The 14,637-nt window shown below is 38.3% G+C and overlaps 1 protein-coding gene across 1 annotated transcript in view; it reads right to left on the reverse strand.

The window, feature by feature from the left end:
* Positions 1 to 2,727: 2,727 nt before the first annotated feature.
* cdh13 (cadherin 13, H-cadherin (heart)) overlaps positions 2,728 to 14,637 on the reverse strand; it is a 155,483-nt gene continuing 143,573 nt past the window's right edge. The window contains exons 13-15 of the mRNA XM_077596184.1: positions 12,675 to 12,908; positions 11,434 to 11,652; positions 2,728 to 5,705 (exon numbers count right to left, since the gene is read on the reverse strand). Of these exons, the coding sequence (XP_077452310.1) occupies positions 5,692 to 5,705; positions 11,434 to 11,652; positions 12,675 to 12,908 (467 nt within the window). The 3' untranslated portion in view covers positions 2,728 to 5,691. The remainder of the gene's footprint in view (positions 5,706 to 11,433; positions 11,653 to 12,674; positions 12,909 to 14,637) is intronic.

Consider the following 14,637-nt stretch of genomic DNA (forward strand, 5'->3'; position numbering starts at 1 on the left):
ATAACACATTGACATTCTCAATCTTTTATGACCTAATTACACAAAACTGCGTTCTGTTTGTCACCATTTTGTCTAACACATAACATGAGCGCTACATGAAGGTGACTTTGAAATGCAATGACAAACTGAGCGGAAGGGATGTGATTGTGTTCTTGGCAGTCATCAGAACTACTGAGAATTTGAAGTCATTTTGACAATGACGCCAAAACTGTGGATAAAACTCAAATAATGAGGAGAAATATGGGGAACACACACACACATTGTGTAGTACTGCTTTCACTGAAATTCAGCTTTTCACATTTTTGTTTTAAAGCACATTTATAATAACATTTAAGCCACAGGATGGTGCAGTGGTTCACTTGCCAGACTACGAAATGGGCAAGCCTGGGATCGATTCCTGCTCGGTGGCCCTATGATTTGATTGGTGTGCAGGACACTGCTGAGGACTTTCTACGACACTGTGGTGGCATCTACAGTGTTTTATGCAGTGCTCTGTTGGGGATGCGGGAGCACGGAGAGGGACAGGAACAGGCTGAATAAGCTGGTCAGGAGGGCCAGCTCTGTTCTGGGCTGTCCTCTGGACTCTGTGGAGGAAGTGGGAGAGCGGAGAATGCTGACCAGGATGATGTCCATCATGGACAGCACCTCCCACCCCCTGCATGATTCTGTGGAGTCCCTCCGAAGCTCCTTTAGCAATAGACTGCGGCACCCTCATTGCAGGAAGGAGCGCTTCCGCAGATCATTCCTCCCATCAGCTGTCAGGCTCTTTAACAAAAAAATGGCTGAGTGTTAAGACCTACTGTATGCAGACTCCCTGAAATTGTTTGATGCCACTAAATGACTGAAAAATGCTCTCTTTTACTTGCTCCCAGGTTGTCTGAGGAAAATCATCTCAAGGCAGAGTTTATTACTTGTCAGTAAGAAGTTTAAAAAAATAGGGAAGTAGAAGATAATTATTTTGGCATCAGCTTCCTTTCTGTATTTTAGAAGTTTCATTTAAAGCAAACATGCACCGACTAACAACTGATTTTCTTTAAAAAAAAATACAAAATGAACTAAGACCCTCAATTAATAGTACTTTTTTGTTTCAAAGCAGAGAGACTTGAATAATTGCCACAACCAGCTAAGAGAAACTTGCTTTACATATAAATAATACTTTGTGGAAATGAATGGTTACAAAAACACAAACTAGACAAATATTAAAAACTGACCTGAGCATCATCCCAAATATATTTTCTGTCTGCAAGCAAATATCTGCAAGACCACCAAATAATATCAGAACTATAAATAGTAATTATTATCATTTGCTCCGAACTTTCTAAATAAATCTCAGCAGGGTGGTGTCTGCTGCTTCTCAAGTCAATTCATGACATAATGTGTCTTTTCCAGCAGTACACAACAAAACAACAGTAAAACCATGAACTTGGTGTATGGAGCCATACTACAGTCTGTCTTTTGTTGCATTAAAAAAAGAGAAAAATAGTAACAATATGTAACAAAACAATAATTGTTATGCCATTTTTTTAAATGAGGAAGTAGGAAGCTTTGTTGATACAACTGACCTGACTGTAAGCACCATTAGAAGGGATAGACGTCGAATCCATTTGAATTGGCAGGGGCTGGTATCATGTTTTGTCGAGGTCTTGGTTGGTTTTGTTTGGTTGTTTGTTGTGTTTCCTTGTGTGTCCTGTCTGTTTGATTGTATTTGAGTTTCACCTGCTGTGTCTTTTCTGGCTCTTCCCCTTGTGTGACCCAGGTGCTCGTCATTGTCATCAATCCCTGACTGTGTATTTCAACCATGTGTTTCCTGTGCATGGCCCAATCCTTGGAAGAAGCCTGACATTGCCATTTATATATCACGTTGTCATATTTATTTAAAAATAGTGACAGTTGAACATGATTTGGATTAAATGGTTGTTCTGTCTTTTACATTTATCGACTCATACAATCAATTTCTCAGCCCTCCTTCATTCATAACCTCCAAACCAAACAGCCCCATAATAGTCTTTGAATTGGAGTACTTTGCCTGCAAGTTGTATGGAAATTATTTTAGATAACTGATTAGATGATCTAATTCTGCATTTGCTGAATACTGCCATATAATTATTAATGTCTTGCAGTTGCATTATCCACTCCTTCTCCGTCTGACAGCCTCATTTATGCTGCTATCATTATGCCAAGGTATTTCTGGATTTTGGATACTTTGATGTCGTGATTCTAGAGAGGTTCTTCTCTCCCTTTAGCAGAGAAATTAAGATCAGGGTGGCTTAGCTTGTGATTTAACATGATAATGGTGGGAAAAGTAAAATGCACCCAAAGAGTAGAAAGATGGTATGTTCTAGTGCCTTTTGGCATAGTTAAATCAATATTTTATACCATTGGTGTGATTACTGCCAATTAGCGCCAATGGCCCATTCAGGATTTAAGACAGTAAAAAGCATTACTTAATCTGAGCTGAATAAGAATGAAAAGTGATTATTACAGATGAGGCTAAATGATCAAGAAGGAATTTAATAAGTTTCAATAGCTCTGCGGGAGATGGCGGATGAGGGATATTAGGATACTTTTTATTGGCTATCATGGTTACCATTGACATTTCTAGAAAAAAACATTTGGCAGTCTGTAAGGAGAAAATTATTTTTCTGGTCAGTCTATGGGACACTTTGTTCTTTTTGCACGGTAAAATTGTTCATGTTTGTTAATCAGACCAAGAAATTGCACCATAAGCCAATTTTCAGTAACTGATTTATTAAACTAGTGCAAAACACAGACAGTTGAGCCGGCACACCATATTCTCGTTTCACAGATGCAGGTGCGAGAGAAAAGCGAAACTATGCACCACAAACACATTCCTGGTTTTCTTCTTTTACAGCTTTCTTAAGACTTAAAACAGATGAAGAGAGAACAGAGGGAGCAAAATGTGAACCTAAACACGAGCATCGAAAAAAGATTTCTTTTTGCAATTAAACACAGTAATATATGTATATAAAGAACATATATAATAAATCACCAGCAAAAATGTTACAATGGAAAAGTCAACGACAACAACACCAGTGCCATTAACCCATTGACTGCCATTGACAGGGACCCCAACCAAAATTGATTGATCATCTATTGCTGTCAAAGCCATCCAATGAGTTTAAAATAGTGCTTAAGTTCACTAAACAAGAAAATAAATATTCCTCTTTAAGTCAAGGCCTGCGCAAGGAATACAAGTTAATCAATACTGTATATTTATACAACGGTAAAAAATAAAATATTTAGTATATAATCTTTTTTTTTTAGGTTTACACCATTGCTATAAAGATTGACTGATTTCCACTCCATGACAACTAAAGCAATATAAACAGGTCAATCGAAGAAACAACTCCAGAGTTTCCAACTTTAAAGGCTTATTGGCTACCACTTTGTCCTAGGACAACAATCAACCACTGCAGAAACACACAAACAGGCAGCTGCCCCCATCATAAACTAGATCAAACACAGTCTGCTGAGGGTAGAAAAGAACATACACACACAAAAAAGCTGACTCTCGACACCCACCAGGACGGTGCCTCAGCCTTTGCCGTTTTTATATGTATGTGTGGGCGGGGGGGTTGTGTGAATCTTGGCAGGGGCGTGTGACTAAAGTGGGGGGGATAACATTCATAAAATAAAAATTATATTGTAGTTTGAATGTATCCATCAATCCATTTAAAAAGAATAATTATTCTCATTTAATTTCACAGGAAAGCTGACTTTAGATGAGAAGCAATGCGGTCGTCTGTCTCTACCTCAGAGCTGACAAATACAGATAGACTAGCATTTCTGCTCATAATCACAAATAAAGACAATTTCGGCTTCAATGCCTCTAACTTACATGTTTTTTTTGGATTGGGGGGTGCTAGAAAGGACCCGCACAAGCACAGGGAGAAGAACATGCAGACTGCAAAAACAGAGCTGTGCTGACCTCGAACATTTTGTTCCAAATACACTCAGTAGATACTTTTTTTAATTTTTTATAACCCGACATGATGGAACGAAATACAGTGCAAGACCTGACTAAAAAATGCATTTCCAAAATATATGTAAATAATTCACAGTTTGGATGAAGACTGACGTTGAGTTGTTATTTTATTATTGGCCGTTTTTACCTACCCTTTTCGAAATACAGACACTCCTCAACTTACGAACGCAATTGGTTCCGAGCGATTGTTCATAAGTTGAATTTGTTTGTAAGTTGATTTAGTGCTATATTTTGTATTATAATTTATGTTTAAGGCCTATATAAGTATATTGAAGGTTTATATAAGTGCATTTGTATGTTTAAGGCTTGTATAAGTAACACGCATTGGTTTGTACTGAAAAAAAAAACATTTAATAAAATGGAGAGAATATGTACAGTACTGTAGAGAGAGAGATAGATTTATGTATTAGAAACTGGCCAAAAGAAGCGACCTAATGACGATTGCACAGTTTTCTTCTTTTTTTCATCATAAATGATGCAGTAGCACTGTATGGCATCATTCAATTGATTTGCAAACTTTGTGCAACGTTCAATATTTGGGTCCTGCTGCTCGATCTTTCTGTTTATAAATGGTACTGAATGTGCAACGCTCACCACTTTCTGACGCGCATCAAGCTTCGTTATTATTGCCACTCGTTTCAAATGAAATGGCTTGCCTCTTCCTTCCAACTCCCTCAATAGAAGCCTTTAGCTTTTTACCAACCATATTCAATATTGGATGCATGAGATATTTAATGATACAAATGAAAAAGGTTCTTTGCACACTGGAGATACATTCACGCACTTCTTCTTCGTTGCAATGCGGAAGGTAGATGCTGGGTGAGCTGAGCTCTCACAGCGCCAGGCGTCGGTATTAGCGGCGGAAAGAAGTACTACTCCGAAAAAGACGCGAAATACAAAATTGGACTTGCGAACATTTTTGGACTTAAACGCAATTTGCAGACATGTTCGTATGTACCGTTGTTCGTAAGTTGAATGTTCGTAAGTAGAGGAGCGTCTGTAACCTTAAAGATACCTTTCGGTAAGATAGACTGCAGTTCCACATGATTACACAACTTTTTTTTTAAAGATCTTAAAAGCTTTTCTAGTTTGTCAAAAGCGTAGCTTGTTCTCGTGTATGTAAAGTTGCAGAGTTTATAATTTTAAGTATAAGTGAGGGATGGTTGCCATGCTAACCAGTCATGGACATGACAACAATAAAAATCAGTTTTCTAGTAGAATATTGATGGCTTGATGCTGGAATGTTTCATGACTGAACACATTTCGCCCTAAATAAAAAGTTACAAAGTGGTTGGAATCTTTGTTCTTTCAACAAAAGTAACACTGGGAAAAAAGTTTGAAGCTGGCACACATATATCGTTTTTGAGACAGTTAGACAGCGGAAAATGAAAAAAAAAAGATTAAATAATCAATGGCATCCAGGTTGAGTGAATACTGAGGATAAAATGCGAAAAGCATTCGGACGAAATAAAGATGATATCAGGCAGGAACAAGTGGCACACTGACGAAAAGTAAAAAAGCAGATATGTGTGGCGAGAAGGTACACAGCGCTTGAGCTTATGTCGGTTGTCATGTACAATTTTTCACGGTGTGAAGACGCCTTCTTTTCTTCCGTCCTCTTTGCTAAGCCAGCATTGTGTGCTGGAGATAAGTTGTTGCTTTCCAGTGTTGCAAACAGGACTGTCTCACTGAAACAGACCTGGTGGGACAACAGATGAAGGCAAAAGGTTTTAGTAAAGCAAGGTCAGAATGAAATCAAATAATTAAACAAGACAGTTTGGTGAAATATTAACCAAGGAAGGAGTGGCTCTAATTCCATCAACTAAGTAACCTGAAATACCCAAGATACCTTAGTCAATATTATTTAGAGCAATCAACCCCCAGTCATAGGTATTTGTTCATTTATTTAAAAAGAAATTCCCCCATTGAAAATAAATTATGTGGAGATGACATAATAATAAATTGTATATTCCACTCATTCAATTAATATCACTAATTCACCGCCATTGACGAATAGGCTTATCATCTGGAATATTAATGATTAAATATTCAATTTAAAAAAAAAATTCTACCGAGAAGCATTCTGACGCCAAATTGGAACCAATTTTACCGCCACACACCTGCCAGCAGATGGCAGTGATTCATCATGAAATGTACCCAATGGGGCAAACAGGTGACAAGTTTAAGGGAGAATTGCCAAAAACTTTGATTAAATAAAAATTCTGCTTTAATTCTTTGTTCCAGTAAAGTTTCTGAATAAAAACCATAGAATCAGACAAAGCAGATGGAATTACAGCAGATCAAGATGTAAGTAATACAACATTTTATAGATGACGTGAACACAAACCCACACACCCGCACACTTACAAACCTCGGACTATGAGTTGAAATATGAGACTTTATCGATTGTTCCTTGTCCTACGTGTGTGACACATTGAAAGATGGCTGAGCTTGAATGAAGCATTTGCTCACTTGAGCTGGCAGCCTCATTTTCTTCCTTTTTTTCCAATTTGGGCTTCAAAGTTGAAGCCAAGTCACATTTAAAAAAAAGTGACAACAGGAAAGTCTAATTGTAAACCAGCCCCCTATCAGAGGTGGATTAAGAGAAAAAAGCCTTCTTTTTCCAGGGGACAGAATTTATATTTTTTGATTGCAAATGAGCAGTTTGTACCAGCCTGCGGTGCTGAATCAGTGATTCATACGTGGTGGGAAAATACAAAATGTAAAAAAGAAATACCAATTTCCTCCTTGACAAATCCTTAAAGAGTTAAAAAGTTCCCAGAAAGGACTACAGGCACATTGTGAACAAGCCTGAACAGCAAAGAATGAATAAGAAGTATAATTATAGAAGATTATATGAAAATATATTCCTTCAATTTCCAACAGGAAGGTTGAACCTCTCAGCAATGTTGAAAAGTACAACGAATGAGGTTGCATCCTCACTATAGCTTTACACTAAGATGGTTGAGACTTGCAAAGGATCTTATAGATACCCATGGAAATCATTCAATTTAACACTCCAAAGCAAATAAGTTATTAGAAGCACTCCATGCGTTTTGAGGCATTATTGCACCAGTGCAGCTGAAAAGTGGCTTGAGACGCATTATGAATTGGTGTTGATGTGATTACCATAAATGTAAATGAGACTACATGTAAACTGGGGACAAGTAGCTTTTCTAGTATTGTGACAGGTCCTTACTGATGATTACTTACTGAGTGATTTCAGCCTCATAACTGAGAACCCAAAGGTCCAAATTAAATGATCTCAGAGGAACCAGTCATAAGGAGGACTGACAGTTGGCACTCATCAGTCAAGCTTTCATGAGGGAGAAGCAAGATAGAAAGCACTTAGGAATTTTAAAGTGTCACAGACTAAGTGGCTCTGCCGAAGCCTGATTGCAGGGAACATTGCGTGGCCAGAGTTTAAAAATCATTGTTCACAGATGCTTTCCTTTCAAAATGATGGAACTTGAAAGAAGTCACCACAAAGGATGAGACAGAATACAGCCACTTTTATTAAGTGAGTCGAGCTTGCAGGGAATGGCCTGATAAACTTCACAGCTGGTGTTGTTGCCAAGGGACCATTTGACGACGACTGAATTAAGGAATTAAGGATGGCAACTTCCTAATTTCACTTTATGACTTACACATTGCTCTTTATAACCATTTAACCAGCCTTTAAACACGACATTCGCGTTTAAGCCCAATTCGAATATTATGGAGTAAAATAGGCACTTGCTGTACAAATCATGGAAGTATCATATGGGAAAATAAATCGGGTCATAAAAAGGTTTTTGTGAGGAAATGAAAACTCAGTATTGCACCTATGTTTTCTCCATGTGTAGTACCCAACAAGCGGGGCTTCTTAACTAACGTGATTTCCAGACTATAAGCTTTTTACTCCACTTTGAACCTGAAGATGTAAGATGTCACATATAAAATGACAATGAATGAATATGAAAGCTTCAGATTTGAGATGGTTCCAGATTTCATATCCAAAAAGGACACTCTTCAGTGATAGTGCATTTTGATCTACACAGTGTTCTTGTTCATTATGGGATTACTTTCTCACACTCCTTCCTAAATGATAGGATTTCAAGTCTGCATTTGGCCAAAAAACATCGTTTGTGTGTGTGCATGTTTTTTTTCCAACTTGTGGATCAAAGTCTACATGGCATGTTCTGACAGTGAAGACAATTCCCCAGCAGTTACAGTAAAAACCACGCAAAGGTGCTATCAAAAGGAATAGAAAAAATCAAAAAGTCCCATTTTTTCCAAGAGTAAATAAGCCTGTAAGCATACCCCCTCTTGAGCTGAAAGGGGGATTTATGTCAAGCAGTAGAAGAACGAAAATGGCTGCTGTAGTGAAGTGTGGGATCAGAGAAGAGAAACAGCATGGATTAAATATCCCGGGGGATGGTTTGTGCAGTACTTGCTGGTAAATTGTTCGTTGCTTTTCTTCTTTTTTTTTCTTCTCAAAAGCCTGACACACTTGCTGTTCTTTACCCCTGCCATTTCAATATTCTCTTGCTGAAATAACAATGGAAAGCAGCACCAATCAAGATTCCTGCAGCGCACCACAACTTCACACCAATTTATTCCTAGAGCCTGTAGTCCTCTATGGAAGAAATTGAGGTTTCGCCTTGTAGAAACTAAACAAAGCATTTCTGGTGGAGTTCTGTGGACCACAGAAGGGAACTCTGTCATAAGTTCAATTGTCTTCTAGGGCTGATTGGAAAAAATCCAAGACACCATTATGAAGAAACTAAAACTCTTGAAGAGAGCTGACAATACACATAAAAGACCCAAAGAACACAAATTCATTGGTGTAATGATGTCTACTTTTTTACATTGAGGCAGATTTTTAAAAATGGTTTATTCAAGTGATATTCAGCCAATTTTCCAGAAGATGAGACCTGAAAATGCAAATGGCTACAGTGTACTACACTGTCCCGATGCCATGGAGGAAGCTTTTAATCTCCACATATTCATCTCCTTTTTCTCACTCCGTTCCCTGTTGGCTCTTTCCATTTGCCATCCTCTCATCTCACTGTGTCATGGTCAGAGTTCAGCTCTGAGATAAGGGAATAGAAAGAGGATCTGTGCGGCTCTCTATCAGCCTCTCGCATTCAACACCGGAATGATCAGTCTCCTACATCCGTGGCCTGGCGCTGTTGTCGGTAATGAACTCGGCCACAAGTTATCTTCTGGTGGCCCCTGGGTTTTTGTGGAGTTCTTCTATGTTTGACCCAAGTCTGGATCCATATTGCTTGGAGCAAAATGTGACATTAAAAAAAATAACAACACGATTGTTCAAAGTAACATATTTGCCAGAGATCAGCTTGTCAGACAGTCTTAACCGAGATAGATCGGCTGGATGTGTCGTAATTTGCAGTTGACAAGTGAAAGTATATTCGGACTTGCTGTTTTGCGCTGAAGTCAATACAAGGCTTGAATCAGGTGCTCAGTTAAATCCAAAAATACTGGACTTAATTTTCCTCCCTTATATGCTAAACATTGTAGCCTTAGTTCAAAAGAAAAAGAGGAGCTTTGCCGAAACAACAGCAGGCTTTATGACTACAAATACTAGAGTCACGTCGCCCCACTCAAAATGTCTCACAACAATTGAGGATCAAGAAAAAAAGAGGGGAGGGGTGGGGGGTTCAAAGGAAAGAAGTTACTGTGCAAAACTGCTTCCTTCCGTCATACTCAATTCAGTCTGGGAAACCAATTTCCAACAGCTCACTCTCCTACTAAATGAGGGGCCATTAACACCCAAGGAGATGAAGACACTGCTATGCAAAAAAATAAATAAATAAAAAGATGTGTACTTCCATCCCTCTGGGCTATGTCTCAGAAGAAGTTGAAGAAATTGACAGCGATGTATGAAGCCGAGATGCATTTCGGCTGTTGACCAGCTGTGAGCATGCCATTAATGCATTGTCAATTTAGCTGCTTTATTTCCATCTGTTTTTTTTAGATTCCGCAAAACCTTTGCTGCCCTCCTGCACTTCAATCCATATTCTTTTACTCTTATCTACCCAAACGGTAACAATCAGGCTTTCCACACTAGGGGCGATAAATCGATGGGTTAAGCATAACTCAATTCAAATCCATCAAAATGCAAGACATATCAACAACAGTTAGATATTGAGTTTTGTTAAAAATAGTGCTTTGCATTTGTATGTTTGAAATGTTTCAGCTACAAAAGCAGGTAAATTCACAACATACAAAATTCATTTGTATTTTTCACAACATAAGATTGTGTTAAATCAATACAACACAGCTGGATTATATTGCCATATTGCCATGCAAAACATCAATATCATATTGCAAAATGAATCATCTTCAAATTGATGATTTGCACCCTGAACATACAGTATATTAGTATGCATTCATAGCCAAATCAATCCAAACCCTGAGACGGAAAAGAGGTGGAGTCTAGATGTTGCATTCCACATTTGTAAATAAGAAGTTTGGGCCTTAGATCTTAAGCATTTTAGAAAGCAGCACGATAAAGATGGGAAAACTGTCAGGGAACTGACTCAAAGACGAGTAATATGAGGCTGCCGTAGAAGACGAGTAGACTGTGTGACAGATGGAAGATCAATATAACAAGATCGAGAGAAGATGGGAAAGAGTGCTCAAAGAGACACGGCTGTGATTTTCTTCAATGGTCTTTACTGCTGATGGTAAATCAGCAAAGCAATGAGGGAAAAACGGCTTCAATGCCTCCCTTTGGGGCTCAAATAAGTCGATTTCTCTGCATATTCTGGAGACTATTTTCTCAGGTCTTGCCTTTTAAATGTTAGCATTATGACGTTCTTCTTTTCTGTATTGCTTTTACCTTCCTCACCTCTAGCGAAGAATTTGCAAGTTGCAAGAACCCTCGAGGGAGGAAGACGGATTGTGCAGGCCCACCGAGTTCTTCATGATTTTTCTTATCAAACTAGCCGTTGGACATTTATTTTGTGAATGGAGGAGGCTGAATTATTGATGCAGTTGCTAATGGCCTCATGAGACAGCTATTGAAAATAAGTTGGTGTTCCTCCAGCATGGACAAGAGGGGCTCCTGAAATAGATGTGTTTACATAGTTAAATAAAAAGAAAAGGAGTGAGCCATAAATCTGTACTTCAATACTGTGAGCAGGGCACAAACTTTCCCACATTTATATTCCGAAGGTTATTACTGCGGGGTTGGTTCATATATAATTTATAGGCGGATTTATTTAACATTCTATTCAGAAAAGCTACTAAACGTGATTCATGGCTGTTGACAGGAAATTCTGATTCATGAAGCGGCATAGAGAATATCATCAGTAATAACTTAGAGTTGTTTTATTAAATAACAATAAAAAGTCATGAAAAGTATGCTACTAAGTGCTAAGGTGTACCATGGGGTTCTGGGTCCGTGTAACGATACTTACAGGGTAGGACAAGGATGACTGCTGCGAACATGACAAGAAGGCTGGGGTGGTGTGAGTGGGCGGAGCTACAGAGCATCTTGTTCTTGTTGCAGACGCAGACCTGAACTTTGACCTCCGAGATGTTGGACAAAGGAGGTACCCCTGAATCAGTGATGAGCAATGGGAGCTGGTAGTTGGCTTTCTTTAGACTGTGCAGCAACATGATTTGGGAGTGTGTGGCTGAGAAGGGGAAAAAGAAAGCAAAGGATTGGAGTAGACAGAAGATAGAAAGAGAGCGAGAGAACTAGAGATGGAGACAGTGAACTTTCATTTTGCATTATTATTCACAAAGAAGTAACCAATACAAAACCTTGCAAGACCAAAAGGCATGGACAAAACCCTGGTTTTCTCATGTCCACCCTTTATACACAATAACAAGTGCCACAATAGTGCAAAAGCAAATATTTTTAGTCTACCCTTTAAACACAATGACAGGTGCCACAATAGTGCAAAAGCAAAAAATTCAAGATAGAAAAAAACTTTTCTGAAATAATTTTGTCAGGCAATATTTTATGTTTAACCCTTTATCCATCCAAAAAGGTCACTGGAAGTTTTGTAACGACTCAGCTGACCTACTGAAGATATAGGTACAAAAACCACTGCAAACCAAAAATATGGAAATTGGCATTAACTGTTGGTAAAATGTCATTTAACCTTGCTCGAGCCAGTTCCATATCCCAAATTTGTATCTGTAACAGGGATACACCGTGTCACAGTGTTAGATGTGCCAAAGTGCTGCTTGCTGTGAAGTGAGTAGTTTTAGGATGACTGGCACCGTATAGTGCCAGTTTCGTACATTTGCTTGTAAGGCAAAACTATTTTTAGTTTATGTTTACGCATGCAGGCACACTCATAATTACTAACTGAGGAGCATTTATTCCTCCCTTCACAAGCTGTCAGTCAGAAATATTACCTGTGGGCAAGATTTAGCTCTGCCCTGTCACTCAAACACACAAAAGACATTGGTGTCGGTATGCAAAACCTCTTGTTTGTCTGCCTACAAACACATACACACACGCACACACACATAGCCCAATCATTTCACTCTTCATCTCCAGTGCAGATTTCAACTTGTTTTCCTGTTTAACGGTACGAGTGCATGGAATATAAGGCAATTATATTGTACTGGCAGATCAGTAATTTCTAAATACAGATAAACAGGGTGTGCACTATAAATGGAAAAATGTATGCAAAATACTCACAGTTGACACTTTTAACTCTCCAGGTTTTGTCCAAGCCTGGTTGTTTTCCCAACTCTATCTTGAAGGGTGCGCCGTTGGGTGGGAGGTCCCTGTCCTGTCCGCCAACTATGGCTACATTCATATCATGGGCATCTTCACATACCTGTGCTACAGATGGCACTACAAAGGGTGCATTATCATTGTAATCCTCCAGGTGGATGATCAATGTGCCGGTACCTGTTGCCGGAGGACTGCCTGCACAAAAGAAATAAATACAAGAAAAATAATTCATCAGTTTTCGAGACAAATTGGCCAAATAACCCTGAGAGTGTTGCTTCTGGTCCTGTGCACTACTAGGCTATATAAGCATGGTAGAAGAGACAACATCCAGCAAAGTAGTATTATTATGATCAAAATATTGTGAACACAATTTTATTAATTTAAGAAAGGCACTTTCATCGCATTCAGGCAAGCAGATTCACATGTATTTCTATTTCTATTTACAACAACATACCGGCAAAGTGCAATCATACATTTCATCTGTAGTGGTAAAGTGTTTTATTTTCTGTTCATTTGCTTTTTTTTTTTTTTTCATACTGTCCTTGGTTAAATTATTATAGCAGTTTGCTTTTTTCATTTACTGCATCTGTTTAAGTGAAATGATGGATTATTGAAAAGAAATAACACAGCATCTAAAATTGCTCCTGAGAAATATCTGCAATTATCACCTTTATACATGATCTATAATTGGGAAGTAGGCTCCTCCACCTTTCCTTGTTAATATTATTTGCAGACAATTTAGAGGAGGGAGAAGGTGATGTGCTGTGGCTCTAACAAGACAGTGATTAAAAAGAAATGTCAAGGGGAATGGAATTTGTGTTGGCGACGAGGTACAAAAGTGCACACAATAACATGACTGGCTTGGTCCTATTTCTAATTGGGTGAAAACACAATTTATGAAAAACATTGCAATGATGAAGTCTAATGACTGGGAATAAAATGTCTAAAAAAAAAGACGGCAGGATAATAGCTGAATAGCAAACATTCACACACTTTAAAAAAATCACGAGACTGTTCTTTAAATTGTACACTAATCCCCTTAAGCAATTTGCAGTTCATCAGTTGCTTTCTGGTGTGAATCAATGTGACATCTGTCACCCAATAACTTGCCTGTAACATTATGGAACATGGCAACGAAAGAGCGGACTTTCTGTTTTCCAGTAACCATGACAACTAGACTACATTGGATGGATGTTTGGCCTGAACGTTAATAGAAAATAAATCACATGTGACAAGAAAAGACAAGGCATTTGTTCTATAATGTCATCGCAAACGAAACATTGGCCAGATGAAGGTACAAATAAATAATGAAATACAATTTTAGTGTTAATCAGCTTATGTTGTAAAGTGACATCTATGCTAAGACTTAAAATAGACACATTTTTGGAGTCATTTACATGCTTGACAAGCTGCAAACGAAGCTTGTCACCCCCTGTTCGCAAATGAATGCGGTCTACACTCAAGCACTCGTGCATCAGTCAATCTTGTCTGCTTTCTCCTGCGTGACATTAATGTCATAAATGTTTGGATTGCACACCCATTTCCACTTCCAGAAACCTTGTGATTCATGGAAACTACTGGCAAGTAGTAAAAAGCACCTTAAAAGTAAACAAGTGAGGTTATGTTAAAAGTAAAACATAAAGAAGACTCCAGGTACATTAAACAAAGGGTAAAGAAACAAAATGAAAGGATGCAAAATAAATTATTCATGATGAAGAACAAAGTTGTTTTTGGTCCATAAATCTCTTTGGATGTGTTTTCTTTTTTCCCCCTTCATAACTAAATAACCGGAGCCCAGACACACTTTGAAAAAGAAGCATCATTTCACAGCCTTCGATCTGGGAAAGATGTATTTTGACATTTTTTTTCCTCCAGATAATGTATATGTCAGTTTTTAAGTCTCACAAAGACAAGGAAAGAAACT

The sequence above is a fragment of the Stigmatopora argus genome, chromosome 3 (assembly GCF_051989625.1).
Source record: "Stigmatopora argus isolate UIUO_Sarg chromosome 3, RoL_Sarg_1.0, whole genome shotgun sequence".
NCBI classification, from domain to species: domain Eukaryota; kingdom Metazoa; phylum Chordata; class Actinopteri; order Syngnathiformes; family Syngnathidae; genus Stigmatopora; species Stigmatopora argus.